At 47.4% G+C, this 17,442-nt stretch overlaps 5 protein-coding genes across 6 annotated transcripts; 3 read left to right on the forward strand and 2 right to left on the reverse strand.

The window, feature by feature from the left end:
- Positions 1-222: 222 nt before the first annotated feature.
- Positions 223-2,715, reverse strand: H257_16958. 2 transcript variants are annotated; one of them, XM_009845581.1, is made up of 12 exons: positions 2,351-2,715; positions 2,202-2,295; positions 2,050-2,133; positions 1,862-1,973; positions 1,676-1,803; positions 1,549-1,626; positions 1,411-1,500; positions 1,283-1,347; positions 1,160-1,237; positions 992-1,112; positions 787-927; positions 223-734 (listed from the first exon to the last, which is right to left on the reverse strand). In XM_009845581.1, exons 1-12 carry the CDS (start codon positions 2,626-2,628, stop codon positions 387-389), a joined length of 1,617 nt encoding a protein of 538 aa, XP_009843883.1. In that variant the 5' UTR covers positions 2,629-2,715; the 3' UTR covers positions 223-386. The 2 variants fall into 2 exon arrangements, with proteins under 2 accessions (XP_009843883.1, XP_009843884.1); XM_009845582.1 differs by having other exon boundaries at positions 1,283-1,500.
- A 241-nt stretch (positions 2,716-2,956) lies between these two features.
- H257_16959 (hypothetical protein) lies at positions 2,957-4,244 on the forward strand. The gene is made up of 5 exons (XM_009845583.1): positions 2,957-3,107; positions 3,170-3,577; positions 3,644-3,719; positions 3,773-3,955; positions 4,004-4,244. The coding sequence occupies exons 1-5, from the start codon at positions 3,006-3,008 to the stop codon at positions 4,162-4,164; spliced, it is 930 nt and encodes a 309-aa protein (XP_009843885.1). The 5' UTR covers positions 2,957-3,005; the 3' UTR covers positions 4,165-4,244.
- Positions 4,245-5,677: 1,433 nt separating this feature from the next.
- On the reverse strand, positions 5,678-6,570 carry H257_16960 (hypothetical protein; the record flags this gene model as incomplete). Its single annotated transcript, XM_009845584.1, has 3 exons — positions 5,678-5,690; positions 5,774-6,267; positions 6,328-6,570. The coding sequence occupies 3 exons, from the start codon at positions 6,568-6,570 to the stop codon at positions 5,678-5,680; spliced, it is 750 nt and encodes a 249-aa protein (XP_009843886.1).
- Positions 6,571-7,923: 1,353 nt separating this feature from the next.
- Positions 7,924-9,134, forward strand: H257_16961 (hypothetical protein; the record flags this gene model as incomplete). Its single annotated transcript, XM_009845585.1, has 3 exons — positions 7,924-8,362; positions 8,434-8,616; positions 8,695-9,134. The coding sequence occupies 3 exons, from the start codon at positions 7,924-7,926 to the stop codon at positions 9,132-9,134; spliced, it is 1,062 nt and encodes a 353-aa protein (XP_009843887.1).
- A 5,538-nt stretch (positions 9,135-14,672) lies between these two features.
- Positions 14,673-15,395, forward strand: H257_16962 (hypothetical protein). The gene has a single exon (XM_009845586.1). The coding sequence runs from the start codon at positions 14,699-14,701 to the stop codon at positions 15,341-15,343; it is 645 nt and encodes a 214-aa protein (XP_009843888.1). The 5' UTR covers positions 14,673-14,698; the 3' UTR covers positions 15,344-15,395.
- The last annotated feature ends 2,047 nt before the right edge of the window (positions 15,396-17,442 follow it).

Genomic DNA, 17,442 nt, shown 5'->3' on the forward strand with positions numbered 1-17,442 from the left:
TATATTCAGCCAATCAGAAATTCCAGCGCGATTCAATATTGACTGTGAATAGAAAACCATGCAGTTTTGGCGAATTCACAATTTTCTAAAAAGAGTAATATTTTGAATACATTTAATGGTAACTTCATATTGTGGCACTCCGGAGTACTCCACTTATCAAGTTACATACCGGTGTATTAATAACGATAATCAGAGTTCGTGGTCGTATAAGTGAAATATGCTCCCGTAGATTGAACTTTACTACCTACCATCATCGTCAGCATAGCTTAGCTCATGCTGTGGAGTACTAGGACCAACGTCAAATACATGGGCATCTCATCCATGCAATGGATGGTGTGGGTACATCCGATGATCCGATTCTCGGTACTAAATTGCAGATTGTGCTATTACTTTTGCTTCTTCTTCTTGTTTCGGGTGGGGGACATCTTGGCATTGCTTAGTTGCATAGCAAGTGTCTTCGCTGCTTTCCTTTGCAATTCCGCCGTGGACACGGGCACGAGGCTGTCGTCCTCGTCGCCGCTGTTGTTGTCTGGGTCACCACTGTTGGCATCATGCGAAGTCAGCAACGGCGGCGCCTGGTTCAAGTTGAAATTCAGGTGCAGCCCGTTGGCGCGGTTCGGGTCGCTGGGCTGAAGGTGGGCCCCCAAGGATGTCGTGGCCAGGTTTTGCGGGTGTTTGTGCTGCAGCCGCCGTGTAAACTGCTCCACCAAGTCGTTGCTGCGTTGCTCGATGATCTATCTCTCGAGTGGCTTAGCAAGGTAGGACGACTAGAGAATGCAATCGTACCGCCAAAAACTGCAAGATGTTGCCTTCCGTGATCCCGTGGGCAGCTAACAGGTCGTTCATGGAGCTCATTCGAATCATCATCGCATTTCGGTCGTCGTTGGCTTTCCCAACGCCCGTCGGCGCCACCGGCCCGCCCGACGGCTACAAAAGCATCGCAAAAATCCATAAAAATATAATATCTTTACAATGGTACAACTATATATACCGGCATCATCTCGTTGCACCCGAGCGAGTTGTACAGTTTGTCCACGGCGCGCGCAACTGGGCCAAACTCCCGCTGCGCCGTTTGCCGCAGCCGCTCGTAATCGGCATTTTCCTTGAGAATTCTACCAATTTCGAGTGAATTTGGATCGTTTTTTCGACTTTTTGGTACTTTTGGCGCGTGTCTTCCAAGCTTTCAATCAGCCGTTTGCGCATGTTTGCACTCCCTTCCTTGAGTTCGTCGGAATACCTACACCAATATGACTTTCGGGGTTTCGGGGTTTCGGGGTGATACTTTTGGCGCTCATGTTGCAATGATATCGTTTGGTCTTCCAGCTGTTCGCACTCGTTGTTGATGTTCTGGGTTTGTATTGCATTAAAAGTAGTGAATAATATAATGAAAAATTGACGCAAAACTCGCACTTGAACGTAGCGAAACAAGGCAAAGTTTTCCTCCTCTTTTTTCGTGTACAAGTCCACGAGCTTGTGGTGGTCGTCCGACCCCACGAGTTTCTACCACGAAAGCGATAAATATATATATATATATATATACAGTAGTACCATGATGCTTTTGAATGTGGATTCGTGTACTTTAAGCCGTTCGCTGACGCTTTCAATCGCAGCCTTGTCGTCTCGAAGCTACCAATATATCAAGTCACGTTTTTCCATCTAACATTCGCAAAGGTACCGCCACGTCAAGCTTTTGCAGCGTTTGTTTCATTTCCGACTCTTCGTCGATGCGAAAGTTCCCGCGAAAGTACCCGTCTTCGTGCGTGTCCAGCGCCTCCGACTTCATCGCTTCCTTCCGGAACGCCTCTACGTTGACAAGGAGGTTTGGGGTTTAGGGGTTCCGGGGGTTCGGGGTTCTACGTACCTGCGTTTTCCTTTTCCCGGGTAATCACAATCGCCAAGTTTTGGTAAATTTCATCGAACGCGTCTTGTTCTTCCAAGTTCATGTTGGACAAACTTTGCGCCTGCGCCACCACCTATTCAAATCCTCAGAGTTATGGCCACTAGTATTACTAATAGTTTACTAGTATAGTATATGGATCTATAGTGTACTTTATCCCGTTCAGCCATGATCGCTGTCGAGTGCTTGAACGTGTCTTGCATTTGCCGCTGAATTTCTCGCAACTTTTTTTGATTCTATGGACAAGATAACCCCGTTGAGACTCAGATTTGATTTTGATAGATATCATATATATATGCAGCACCTTTTCAAACACAGACTGGCTAAACAGTCGACTCGCGCGAAGGGCGTCAATTTTCTTCTTCAATTCCGTATTGGTGGCCACCAATTTGCACTCGCTAAACCACCAGAATCAAGTTATCACACAACTATCCATCCGCTTTGTTACCGTACCGCGTTCGACATGACGCCAGGCGGTTCTCTAGCTTGCCAACTTCGCGGCTTTCACTCATGATCTTGGACTTGACGGCGTTGATGCCGCCGCCCCGCTGGTCGCCTTCGTTGCGCTTGAGGCGCAATTCCGCCAGCTTTTCCCGCACTGTTTTCCATTCCTCGTCAATGGTTTTGATGCGCAGGTTCACGCTGCTGATGAGGCGCGCGTACTTGTCGGCTTGCACCTGGAGGTTGAAAATGTAGTCGTTCTGCGCGCGAATCGCCTGTTGGCTGCTCATGCTTTCCCTCAACTCAAGTGCATAGTCGGAGTGAAACCGTCAAAGCGAAACCGTTCTGACTTCAAACAGCCTAAGTACATGTTCAATCACGTTATTAGACCTTACTAGTATATAATATAACGTTATGTCGAACAAGTTGCCCTAGGACAAGTATTTCAACTCTAATTGTACAACCCAGTGACTGGATATATACACAGCTTATGTGGACAACACTTGTTTCCGTACTTTGCTACAAGAATACAGGGTAGTTCGTTTCCTTTTATCCTTAACTCGACGTCAGTATAAATAACTGAAACGGACAGCCACAGCATAGTATTAATAGACAGACTGCCCTTTCGTGGGAATTCATTCGACCTCGAACACCTCAGACCATCATCATGTCTGGCATTCCCAATCACTCGAACCGCATCGTGCCGCGTACGCACGGGCTCAAAGAAACCGGCTCATGCTTTGACACGACCGAAGTGCCGCCGCCTCGGGTAAGACGATCTTCCCCCCATTTATATTCCTTCCTGGTTAATCGTCGCCCCCCTTGTTATAGCGAAAACACCACGACGAGTCGGCCCAAGACCCGGATCTGGTCCGGGCGTTCTCCTTGTCCAAGCCCATCCGCAAGGAAACTACTGACCAATTCCTGCGCAAAGGCACAGGGTATGGGGGGCTCGCCGACTCGGAGCGCACCCACAAGCGCGACGAACTCGTGCCAATCAGCCCCCGCAAGGAAAAGCATCAGCCGGGGGCCTTCAAGGAGCGCTACAACCCCCCCGACACGTCCTTTCGCAAGTTTTACGAACGGGGGGACCTCCCGATTCAGATCGACCACGGCGGCGTCAAGAACCTCGTGGCGTGGAAGGTCAACATCACCAAGTTGGACTTTCACCATTACTTGCCTATATTTTTCGACGGACTCCGCGAAATCGAAGAACCGTACGCGTTCTTGTCCGAGCAGGTGGGATTGTGTGTGTTTTTCCCAACATGGACAAGTATTTTTGGTATATATCTTTTGGTCGAGTAGGGTATCAAGGACATGATGGTCAACGCCAGCTCCAAAGTACTGCCTGTGATCCCGCAGCTCATCATCCCCATCAAAAGTACGGTTGGTTTTCGGATTCAAAACAATTTGTTTTTCATATCGATGGGTTAGATGCACTCAATACCCGACGGGGGGGCATCATTGTCAAGACCTTGCACATTTTGCAGCTTATGGTCACGTGCGACAAGAAGCCGGGCGCCGATGGTCTCAACGCGCCTGGCCTGATCGGACAAGCGCTGGTGCCGTACTATCGCCAGATTCTGCCCATTTTGAACATTTTTATTCGCAAGAACGGTACAACTAGTCACGTACTAACTATATGGAAAAGTTGACGTATTATAGACAATTTGGGCGACGGAATCGATTATGCGCAGCGAAAGCAAGAAAATCTGGGTGACCTCATCCAGCAAACCCTCGAAACGTTCGAGTCGAACGGCGGTGACGATGCCTTCATTAACATCAAGTACCTCGTGCCCACGTACCAAAGCGTGTGCGTCGGATGAGACGCATTGGACAGGACCGGTCTCGCCTTGCATCATATTTCAATGAATAAATCGCCATTTTAAATAGTCTACAAATGTGCATACCCACTGCGTCACGAACGCAATTACAGCTGTAACAATACTATTAATAGCATATTATTACAACAGTATAACCAACGCCAGATATTGGGAATTCGCAGTAACCTTCTAAAATTCGCTTGGTTTGTCTAATCAATATTGAATCACACTGGAGTTCTGATTGGTTGAATATACTTGTCCTTTCTGTAAGAGCCAATCAAATCCATTAAGAAATGTATTAGCCAATAGCGTCGATTCGTGATTCGATTTGGCGGCGAGATTCGATTCGACGGGGTCTGGAAATTTGTACATCGACGTTGATCATTCCAGCGCCCACGTCTTGTTCACAACGCTCTACGTCATACTAATAGTAATAAAAGAAGCAATTTAGAATTATCTTTTTAATTTATTTCTCGATGCACAGAAAATTTTATGTCAAATAATATTCTGACAGAGAATTCCCTTTTCAAGTGGAGGTGAGAAAATATTTTCAAAATATTTTGATGTGACCTCTGGATGCCATGATGGAATGAGAACTACTGATAGTATATCATGTTGGTAAAAATTGGAAATTGGACAGTTGCAGTTGAAACCTTTTTCTGTCTGAAAGCAGAAGAAATGCCACATAGTGTGTCCACATATATATATTATATATACATAAGTTACATCAATGTTTGTCATAATTTATGATAAACAATGTTAACCATCGAGAAAGTACATTACTTTGTCGTTGAATTGCTCAGCAACGGCTTGTCTGGGCGTGATACGTTTAATATGAAAACTGAAGAGATGGCTGCGGGCTATATAACGAGACGTGATGTGTGGCGATTACACTTATTTAGCATGCGTGAAGTGACCTCAAACATGCCAAAATTGAAATATGGCTTACTTTGGGTGTGATTACATCCCGCAATAAGCATCACAACGCCGCCCATGCCTCTTTATTACGTAGTATCAATGCTGATGTTCTTGCGTTGATCGGTGATCTCTGAGCCACACATTAAAGACGCATTTTGGCGATAACTTCAAATGTAGCATGAAAGTTGACAAACAATTATTGTCATCTTGAGCTATAATTTATAGCATACTGTACATTAGACCTCTTACTCATAGGTGAGATGTATGACAGTCTACTAATGAATTGATAAGCTTCTCCACATACAGTACTGTACTGGTAAAACAATTCTACTTTGCCCGAAAACGTAGTCTTCGACGAGAAGCATGGGACTTTTACGTGGACATCAACTTTTTTCCGAAAGACAATTGATGTCCTTGAAGGGTATTTTACCTCAAATAATCCTGAATACACCTAATTCATGTACTTTTTAAGGCAATTGCGTTCGTTTATAACGTATAACGTTACGCAAATACCCGCCAACTTCCGTTATTTATCCAGCACTATTTGTTATAAAATTCCTAAGCCAAGTACATTGTCCTAAATGGTCCAAATTCCGAATTACACGATAAAACTACCGTACTGTTTCCGTCTTCATTGTCAGAGCCAAGTTCGTTTTTGCTTCCAGTAAAAGTATTCTCCGAAGCTAAAACCAACCTCACCTTTCGCTTTGACATGTACGCCTTCCTAGCAGCTCTCTTAGTCTTGATGATCTTTGCTCCGATTGCGTTGAGTCGATTGATGTACTGGGCATTGGCATCACCATCTTCTGCACGCAGGGGATGGAGACGGATATGGACGTTGGTCAGGGCCAAACACGCTTGGAACACGATGTCGTAGCTCTTGCGGCTCCAACGGTACGTATTGCTACATGTGGCCCAGAGTGTCTTCAACCGACCAAAGTAGTTCCCAACGATAACGCGATCGCTGGCAATACGGTCATTCTTCGCTTGCTCGGCAAATGTGAGTATGCCACCTACCGGCTTCTTCAATGGCAGCACCGCCCGGAGGTTGTACTCAATAGCTTGGTAGCCTTTGCCAGCTAGAACGGCCCATTGCTCTATACCGGGCTCCGAGTCTTCTAGCGTCGTCTCACTGGTGCGTTTTGCCAGGTTGGCCAGGTGAGAGTCGATACTCTCGTCGAAGCTTGTCTAGTCCGACACGCTGCCCTTGTAGAACTTGGTGTAGTCGATCGCGAAGCCATTCAATACCACGGATACTTCGACCTTGTGTCCATACAGGGAGCGTTTGCTGCTGTAGTACAGTTTCTTCTCTGTATACGCGCCGTGCGGTACATTCGTTTGCTGGAACGTGACGTACGTGGCGTACCGAGCAGCCGGCAAGTTCTTGAACCGATGCCCCGACTCCGTGAGTGCCTGCATTGGCCACTTCTGCTCGACAGCCGTGACGAACGTTCGCATGAGGTATGGGTGGAGAACTATCAGGAAGAACATGACTAATAACCCTCGTTGTAAGTGGGATGACTTGGTATACTATAGTAACTCTATTATCAGGAGGACTATTGATATGTTATGTATAGATAAAGTGGCTGCTGCGACAAATATATCCGACAACTATGTGATTGGTTAGACGTAGAAGCCTCTTGGCTTTCATTGGCAGATGTCTCTTCCATTTCAATACAACGACCAAGTAAAGTATCTTGGTTTTTTCGAATGTATCGACGTACAGAGCCCTGCTTGCTGGCGGGGGGGGCAGTACACTGTACACGTACTACATACTCCGGAGTATTATAGTACGTTCAATATTACGTGGAGGAATTACATGTACCTTGGTTACTTTGCTTTGCTTGCGCAACCGGTGCACAGTTTGCCACCATATAATAAGTTTGTGAGTCGTAATTACTTCCCATTGTCTCAATCAACTCTGTGATGAGTTGCATTCGTGTTTTGTGGACCCGTGAAGTCGCTCGCAACAATATAAGTGACCTTAGTAGTTGTAGTATTGAAAGTATGATTATTTAGTGTTGCGGTGGAAGGGGGCACACATTGAAGGGAGGTCGCACAGTGTTATAAGCATCCAAACTGTGCAGATGCTAGCAGTGGGGATGCTTGTAACCACTGTGTGCTAACAAGTGCGGTAGTTCACGTTGCGAAAGTAAGTGGATATGCAGAGCTGGAGCACGTGGTTAGTGTCGTTTGTTGAGGAGGGGCAATTAGAATCACTACTGGAGGTAAGGTGGTGTTGGCGTAGCTACAGTAATGTTCAATCGAGGGTCTACCTAAAGCGCAACCATTACACTTAGCCGCATTCGTATGTTTTAAAAGTCGCAACCGTTATTGTCTGGAATGGGCTACACAAGGGATCTCACCAATGGTCCCCATGTATCATGGTGAGGCGCCGGCTGACTGCCTCCGATAACAACACTACTCCTACTGGTTCGACTGGCCGTTTTACTTACTTTAGTTGATTTGCCATGTGAGAAAAATGTGACGAGGCAAAAGCCTGTATAACAGGTTAAAGAGAGAATATCAGCTTATCAAAGACCCTGCAAGGCGAGCGTACCTCTGTAGAATAATTTTGCATCGACTTTAGAAGGTACTCAAAGCGAGTGTTTTTCAAACCAGCGCCGGGCGGGAAAACTACGGCGTGGCGTCTATGGGACACACGAAGGCAACTGGACGCCCAGTTGTAAAGCACAATGGTCGTAAAGGACCCCCACAGCACTAACGACTGTACTTCAGCTACGCCAAGAAACTGCATGTTATCAACTGGCGCAAGGAGCACTCCATGGAGGCCACCCTTGACTACTTCTTTAAAGGAGTACAAGGAAGCGAGCGTATGACTGCATGGAAAAAGATCCTGCGTTGGGAAAAGTGCCGCCCCACATCACTGCCATGGCGTCCCAGCCCTCGTCGGCCAATATGCTCAACACCAGAGCCATGGGAACCGCGACAACGCTTCAAATGCACGACGAAGAGCAGATTGCACTACTACTGTGGGTGCAAAACCTACGATCGGAAGGCATTCCTGTCAACAGGCTACTTCTTAAGTGCAAGGCCATGGAAGTTGCACAAGATCTCGGATTCCTTCCAAGTCAATTCAAAGCAAGTTCAACTTGGATTTCCGGGTTTATCAAGCGATGGAAACTATCCTGGCGAGCGAAAACACGATCTGGTCAATCGAACCACTCTCAGGGCGAAGCCACATTGGCTGAATTCAGCCAGCGAATTCGTCAAGTCGTGCTTGAGAATGAAATCGACGACATCTACAATGCTGATCAAACCGGTATCAACTTTGAGTACATTCCAAAACACACCTTTGACGCTCGTGGATTCGCTGCTCCGACCACGAAAAAGACCGCATGACGGCCATGCTCTTGGCCCATACGAAAGTAACCAAATATCCAATGTTCCTGGTCCTCAAGTCGTCGAAGTCTACCGTCAAGAAGAACGTTCAAGAGAATCTTACTCGTCGAAACGGATTTGGCCCGCGTGTTTGGCCTGAATCGTTGAGCTCCACGAGCGACATGCCTCGCGCTTGTATGAAAATCCTACAGCATGGTGGAACAGTGACATATCCATTGCATTTTTGGAGTACCATTTTTGGTCATCGCAAAGGCAAAAACCTCAAGAAAGTACTGCTCCTATGGGACGATTTCAGTGCCCATTTTGGAGACGAAGTTGTTGCCTATGCTCCATCCTGTGACGTCATGCTGGAAAAGATTCCACCCACCTTCACACGGATTTGTCAGCCCGCCGACGTCTCCTGGATGAAGCCAATGAAAGCCGCAATGCGCAAGCGATGGGTTTCCTACTTGCGAGCGGAGATTAAGCATCACAGCTCCAGTCAAGATGGATTTCGCTTACTGCCACCGACACGCAGCGACTTGGTCGAGTGGGTCAACGATGCCTGGGAGAATCTTCCTAGGGCAACCGTGGTCAATGGCTTTGTCAAATGCAACATCATTGACACACCTGCCAACACGCCTGCATCCAATGCGGACGATGGCACGTCATCGTCCACCCCAACGTCCACCCAAACACAAGCCAACGACTGACTCGGAGGAATGCCTTGCAACGCTCCTATTGCAGATGAAGAATCGTGAGTTTGAAGTTCATGAATTGGAGAGCATCGACGACATTGTACAAACCACGGAAACAGACGCCGACGACATTCCGCTTGATGGCCTGGTGTAACGCCGTTGACTGTGCTAACGAAGTGTAGTTAGTGTTCATGTGATTTTGAATAGAGCATAGTACCACATTTGAGAATGACGGGCACGCCCAGCAGAAGACGAACACCGGTATCCGGCGCAGCAAATCGTGGGCGGGGCCGAGGCGGTCCCACGACTACTACGCGCGGGCCTTTTGACATTGCTTCCACTGGGGCCCGACACCCTCGAGGTATTGTGCACGGCAGTTGAAAATCCGGATATTGACATCCGGATGTCATCTCCGCTGAAAATTGAATAATGGGAAGTGTTGGCATCCTTGTTTGACTCCAAAACAGTAATATTAATGTATAGAATTGTAGAATTTTGGCAGAACTACTAGAAAGTATACCTTCTCAAATATTATGATGCTTCTGTCAGATAGAAACGGGACTTACCTGACTTGCCACTCACATAACAAATACATCCTTTTTACTTTTATTTTTTGAATTTGACATATGATTAATTTAAACAGGTGGGGCAGAGAAAGTCATCACATTCTGCCTCGTCACATTTTTCTCACAAGACAAATCAACTAAAGTATGCTAGCTAATCAACACCGGGGTTTCGGGGTTTCGGGGGCAACCGACTGGCAGTACGCGACAGCGTCCGTCTGTCTCATGAGCACGCGGGTCGGGGTGTACACGCCAAAGGGCATCATGAACGAGAAGTACATCTGGCTGTCCGCATGTAGCGGCAACTGCCAGTACCTCTTTGTCCAGTCCAACGTGAAGTACACGTTCGTTCCGACCAGACAGACCATCGCGCTGTCCAGTTTTGGCATCGGCCCAGGTATCGGCTCCGTGCTGGCGTTGATCAGCCTGCTGTCCATCGTCATACGCAAGTCGCCGACTTCCTTTTTCGGCACGACTATTGGGGCTGCGGCCCACGTAGCTCGGTAGTTTTGGTATACCATACAATTCGCTTCCAGGGCAGCCACATGACTGCGCATGTACTCCACATGCAGCGGCGGGTACCCTGCATCCTACACTTCACCAGTGTTGAGCCGGGTTTGATCCGAACCGTCGTGTCTAGCGTCACGCAGTCGAACTTGACGCAGCGCGTCATCACAACTGGCTTGGCGTCACTGCCATAAGGGTACGCCAAATGCGGCACGCTATGGGGAAACAGTCCCAACTTTGACGCCGGCCGCGTTCAACGCATCCATGACGCCGCGCGTGAAACGGTCACGTCCGAACCAGAGTCCAAGAGCACATCGTCCACGCAGACGATATTCTCCAACAGCACGCCGCGCTCTGTCTTCTGGCAATGGGGCTGGTTGACCAGCACCTTGATGCCGTCCTTCCAGCGCTTGACTTGCGCTGCCAACAACGTTTTGGCTTCGCCAGGCGCGGTCTTCGGGCACCACGCCACACGGTGACTCATGGCACCGCATTTCAACCAGCCCTTCTTGGCAGGTTACTCGATGGTCCTGGGCACGATCGCTTCGGCCTTTCCACCGACTCTGCCATTGTTCTTGGCGGCGTCTTCCCGGGCGCTGTCACGTCTGGACACTTGAGGCCTGCCGCCTCGTGGAGCTTTGCTGTCGGGGAAGGTTTGGACTCGTCGTCGAGTCCTACGTACAGCTGGGGTCCAGCTGCGAACTTTCATAGCCAGTTGACGTAACGGAAGACGTCGCTCTTCAACGCCTTGTTCCGCTACAACTGCAGCTGCTTCTAAACCGCTATCTTCGGCGATTCAGGCTTGATCGAATTCGCCAAAACTTGGACGACCATCTTGCCTCCTTGATGGAGTACCAACTCCTGATGGTCTTGTTCCAACGAGCGCATCAGCTCGTCCAACATACGACCGACGCGAGACTCCGCGTCGGTCATATTGCCTCCCTGATGGAATACCCACTCCTGTGGCTGCGGGAGCGCCGGCGCGTTCCAAACTTGCGGCTCCATACGGACGTAGCCGCCTTCGCTAACCATGTCCGTATCGTCACGGACATCCGAAGCTACTCGATGAACTTGCTGGTACGAGCATACGGCCAATGGGAAACCCAAAACCCCGTTCAAACGCCGTCGACGAATCTACCATCCGGTATCTCTGGAAGAAGCAAGGAATTGTGTTTGAAACGAATGGAGGGTGTCCCTGCAAAGCATTATGAACCCGTTTATGAAGGAGGATATCGAAGACTTTTGCAGTGCGCAAAGCAATTGGGTCGCGCGTTAGTTTGACCCATTGCAAACACACACACTTTGTGTGTGTGCCGTGCTTGCGCAGAACCTTGGACTCGAGACTACTGTAGTGATATGAATCGTTTTTTGCATTGTGATGACCGAAATTCCGATGAATAAGTTACATCGCATCGATAATGGCCGAAATGATAATATATATATTTTCATTTTTGGTTTTTGATTTGTGTTATCAGCACGACGTTTAGGACCAAAACTTCAGTAATGCGGTGTTAGTGGCTGCGGAGTTAAGCGAGAACTAATAGTCAGTACAACTGAACTGTACTTCTAGTTTCAAGCCTCCAATTTTAATTTCTACTGCACAGATTATTCAATAGGTGTACAAAAAGACACAGAATTGATAACATTCTATGGAGCACAGTAAATCATCAACTTTGACAGATTCTGACACTTTGCACCTCACCAACTGCTTAACGTTACTGTTACAGTTACAAAGTGGTATCAAACTCCTTGTACTCGGAGTAAGACTTATATATGTACTGTATGCATGCCGTGTAGGGCTTGGTCATTGATGTTTGGTCAATGGCATCGCTTGTCTGAATCCATTACCAGGTTGAAGGTCGTCCAAAGCGTGCTTGTCGCATCTCGATTCTGAGTGGATGCATTATCATCGACCTGCTAGCGAGTACTTGGGGCACCGCCGGTCGACAGTTTTTTTACAATGGATTACTCGGTTTCTCTATAATCGCCATCCAATACTAGGTAGCGTACGCTCCAGAGTACGGCGCGCGTCAACTGACTGTGAAGCCTGTAATTTCTGCAAAACGGTTCAATTGAGAATATGATAAGGTGCTAGAGGTTATATAAATTGTTTCACAGGTTTGGCTATAATATTTCAAAGGGTTTTGGTAAATAACCTGCGAAAAATACATGATGTTACCAGATACATAGGCATTATCCGGCACAACATAGCTTATGACCACTTATCCGGTCATATTTGGTTCACTGTCAAGTTGGGACCATACTTTTGTACGATGACTAACTTTGGCCCCAACTCTTTTATTTTACTGGACAGATTATTCAAGAGGTGTTCAAAAAGACATAGAATTGACAACATTCTATGGAGCACAGTAAATCATCAACTTTGACAGATTCTGACACTTTGCACCTCACCAACTGCTTACTGTTAACGTTAACAGTAAGTTACAAAGTGGTATCAAACGCCTTGTACTCGGAGTAAGCGGCGAAAATGGAAAATTATGACCTAGCTGCTGATTGGATAGCAAAAGGTGATCTGCATGACGATCGCCTATTGGTTCGAAACGTATAATTCAAATTTTGAAATGCAAGCACCCATTCCCCGCCAGCGCGTCCAAAAAGGCTACAGCCTCGGGGACAAAATCAAACTTCTGCGTGCGTACGAGAACTCCCCTCTTTCCGCCAGTGCCATTTGCGCCATTGAGGGGATTGCTCGGTCCACGTGGCTGGCTTGGCTCACCAAGAAGGCCAAGTACTATCAGCGACTGGTAATTAGTCGTTCGAAAAGGTTTACCTCGTACTACGTGTTAGTATTTTTCAAGTTTCATAATATATGCTCAGAGTACATAATGAATATTTTTAGCATAGGATTCGCCAATCACACTGTGTGAATGCAGTAGTAAACATCCACCTGTACAATTGGAAGAAAATATTTCTAAAACTGATAATTTATGGCTCTATACAAACTCTAAAATAGTTTGGAGTGCAACACTTGCGAGATAATACTGAGTTCACTGTATTACAAAAACATGCACATAAAATTTTGTATCCGCAAAAGTAATGACATGCAGAACTGCTCAGTTCGCAAAGTGAAACGGCGCGAATTTCTGAAACAAGACACCACACTTGCAGTGAGCGGTAGAAAGCGTGTCAGTACAGCAGCCAATGTCCCTCTCCAACAAGTTGGATGACTGCGAAGAACTTCAGATTTGCTTTCGCCAACCATGAATCCCTCGATTTTGGTTTTGGCCTTCCATAACTTCGTGTTAAGATTAGTTTTCGCCAGTTCCCACATCTCCCAGAAACCAATCACGAAAATTCGAAAAGTTGAAGTACTCGTTGGCAGGTTGATTGATGATTATGCATCCACTCAGAATCGAGATGCGACAAGTCACGCTTTGGACGACCTTCAACCTGGTAATGGAATCAGACGAGCTATGCCATTGGCCAAACATGAATACCAAGCCCTACACGGCATGCATACAGTACATACACTAAGTCGACAAACTTGGAAATGATCAGATGAATAAAAATTTAGGGGTGCCACGCTTGCGAGTATTACCGAGTTCACTGTACAGTACTCAGACGACATGTTGACATGCGCATATATCGAAATGGACGAACTTTGGTGACTCTTTTCTCGAGCTGTGTAATATTTACAGCAATAGCTCTCTCTGGCATGACGCATCTTACCCGCATGTACAGTACACGCTTGCCTTTAAAATACGACGGACTTGGTAAGTTCGATTCTCTACAGCTGTTGATTCATACGATATGCAATAAGGTGTATGTATCTGTACGTAGTATTGGTTGTTGTAATGAGGAATGGAGAGTTCTGTGACCGATTGTGCAGTATGCATTGAGAAATCGCTGACCTGCATCGCGCCTTTCCCGCATGCATGTACGCATGCACAATCTGCAGGAAGTATAAATCGTTTGCAAAACGTTAATAATTATGGGGATGAATAAAAATACGGTACGCATATATCAACACAAAGATGTTCAAGAGAATATTAGTACGAAGTAATATGTAGCTGTCACGCGCATGTACAGTGCATGCCGTGGTTGACTCGCACGTGACAACTTGAATAAAGTTGCATGTATCCCCACGACAATGGTACACCATGATTTGAAGGAATCAAGGACCCTTATAATTCGTCATAGTGATATGTTTGTGTCCTGTTCCCGCATCTCCCTATTAGTAGATTCGTTTTGCGCTAAACAATTCATTTATAGAGCGATTTCACTCAAAATTTGTTACTTTATCCATTTTGAACCTCATATTTTTTACAGGCTTAGATGGCGTGCACTGTAATTTGATATTTTCATTGCGACACTTAGGTACTTCAAGTCAAAGATCTAACAGGAGTGTGCATGATTCGTCACCGGTCATGGTCCCACTCCAAAGCTCTGTTTCGAATGTGCGTCTTGCCAGCACAAAACTACTACTAGTAGGCATCCCCGCCATGTTCATTTCTGAATTCGCTCTCTACGCACCACCACCACCATCCAATGAAGACCATCGCTGCTTTTGCCGCCCTCGCTTTTGCCCCCATCGTCGTAGAAGGCCACGGTCGCTTGATAACCCCTCCCCACCGAGGCTACATTGGGAAGCTCCCCAAATACGCCCCATTTGTCCCCCCCAACTGGAGTGACAACAGCCTCAACGGCGGCGGGATAGAGGCCACCAAGAACGGCCAATTTGGCATTTGCGGGGACCCGTTCACCCAAGCTTCCCCCCGCGAGCATGAAAACGGTGGCATCTACGGCCTGTTTCCCCAGTACGGCGCGAACGTGACGGGGGCTTGCTTCGCGCCCGGGGCCGCTATAGAGCTCAAGGTGGAGCTCACTGCTAACCACAAGGGCTACTTTTCGTTCGGCCTTTGCAAGCTCAACGCCCCTGACGATGTCGAAACCGAAGAGTGCTTTCAACCGTTGGCGCAGCCGAGCGGAGCCGCCAAGTACGATGTCACCCCCGGCAACTTCTTCGACTTCACGTATGTCCTGCCTGCTGGCGTGACCTGCGAAGGCGAGTCGCATTGCGTGCTGCGCTGGCACTACACCGGCGGGAACAACTGGGAGGAAAATACGTGGGGTCAAGAAAATTTCTGGAACTGCGCCGACATATATATCAGCAGCAAGTGCCCAGCCGCGTAAACATCATTATATTGGTGTAACGTGTGCCAACAATAACTGAGATAGTGTGAAGTTTACTTCGTGCATGTGCGACTTAGAGTACTGTATTGTACATGATATCGAAAAGAATTTCGTGAACGTTAGGGTCTGGTTGAAGTAAAGAATCACCCACTTTTCCAGCACTCACTTTTCCTCGTTAACTATGTGGTCACTCTCTTATATAAAAAGTTCATGAAATACCATCTTTTTGAAAAAGTGGGTGGCTTGACTTGAATTTGAGTAGGTATAAATTATCAACAAGTTATTAATTAATAATGAGGTGAAAAGTTGGCCCATATTATGGATACCGGATAGCAACTTGAGTGTCAGTATCCCCGAACCAGTCTTCCGCCGAAGCACTATGGAGGCCGGGAATATCTAAGCGTTCGCAACTACACTTGAAGCAGTAGTTTGTGTGGTTGCCGTTGTTGGACACGATGGCAGGTCAAACAAGGAGCCACCGATGAATGTTTACTCCATTCGAAACAACGACTGGCAAGGTATTTCTGCACTACAGTACTATGCCAACATCATTTCACAACTAAAACTGTTCTACGTCACATGCGTCGAAGCCTGCCCTGGAGATGGGCGGTACAAGCGTAACTTGCGCGTCAGCAGGTGCACATTTGACCAAATTCGTTTTAGATGCCCTTGGCTTCTTGGCTGTCTTTGGCAGCCACCTCTAGTTGCCCAAGCTCCGTCATTATGAGTGATTGTCCATGAAACACCACTACCGGTACTATCCGGGCACATTTTACACTGACCACTTATTATTTTACCGGATTACTTCAACCAGCACCAACTTTTTCTCACCCAAAAAGTCAGACTGGTTTGAGCACGATTTTGGGCCTGTAAATTGTGAGACAACTGGACAGCCAAACATCTGGCAGATGACAACATTCAATTCATGGACCAATCAAAACTCAACCACTCAGCATTACTATTAATACCTTTGACATTATAGTATTAGTACTAATCATACTACTGTACTCCTAATGCGTAAACTCACCGATACTGAAGAACAAATATCACACCATATACGAAAATAGAATATCTGACGAAAGTTGCTCGATTGCACCAGGCTAGTTACCGTATAGTGTAATACGAGTCGGACACCCGTAAAGTTAGATAAATAATACCATTCACAACGCTTTTGTTTTCAGAGTTGTCACTTCGCGCGGGCAACAAACTCCAATCCCTTATATATATCCCAAATGTAATACAATATCAAGGTTTTTACGCGCGAAAATGCAATGGTGCCAACGAAAGACGCCATGGCCATTCACAAACGTGCCATGGAGCTCACTGACGATCAGCCACAACGCTTGCCCAAGATCGGAAGGCCGGTGTCGAAGTACGGCCCCAAGAAGAAGCCAAGGCAGTACAAGAACACAGTAGTTTCGTACAGCGAGCGGCTAAGCGTTATTCAATACTACGACACGTGTGGCATGCAATCAACTCTCTCTGCGTTCTACGGCAACCTCACCATGACGGCACGCAAGACAATGCGCAAGAAGATGTACTCGTGGTTGGCCAATCGTGACCACATTGAAACCATGGCGTCGAGTGCACGTACCGCGTCGAAGAGGTGCTGGCGACCGCTCGGCGCGGGGACGACGCTGACGGCAGCGGCAGAGGAACAGCTCGCCCAGTGGGTGCTCGACATGCGCAAGGACGGCGTGCCAGTGACGCAGGCGATGCTGCGTGTCATGGCACTGGAGGCATCGATCGACCTAGGCATAGAGGACCACGAGTTCCTTGCTGAATGGCACTAGATCCACGGGTTCAAAGGACGCCACGGCTTGTCTCTCCGATCACGTACCCGTATTGGCCAGGATTCACCAGACGATGGCGTGGCGGCACTGGAGACGTTTTCGACGCGGGACAGGGCCCTGGTGCTGGAGCACGACATTGACTTAGTCTACAATGCCGACCAAACGAGTGTGAACTACGAGTACCTACCAACAAAGACGCTCAACACGGCTGGCGACAAGACCGTTTGGGTCAAGTGCGGTGGGAAGACCAAGGAGCGCGTGACGGCAATGCTGCTGGCGGATCTGAACGGCACCAAGCTCCCCCTG

The sequence above is a fragment of the Aphanomyces astaci genome (genome assembly GCF_000520075.1).
Source record: "Aphanomyces astaci strain APO3 unplaced genomic scaffold supercont1.95, whole genome shotgun sequence".
Classification (NCBI taxonomy): domain Eukaryota; phylum Oomycota; class Saprolegniomycetes; order Saprolegniales; family Verrucalvaceae; genus Aphanomyces; species Aphanomyces astaci.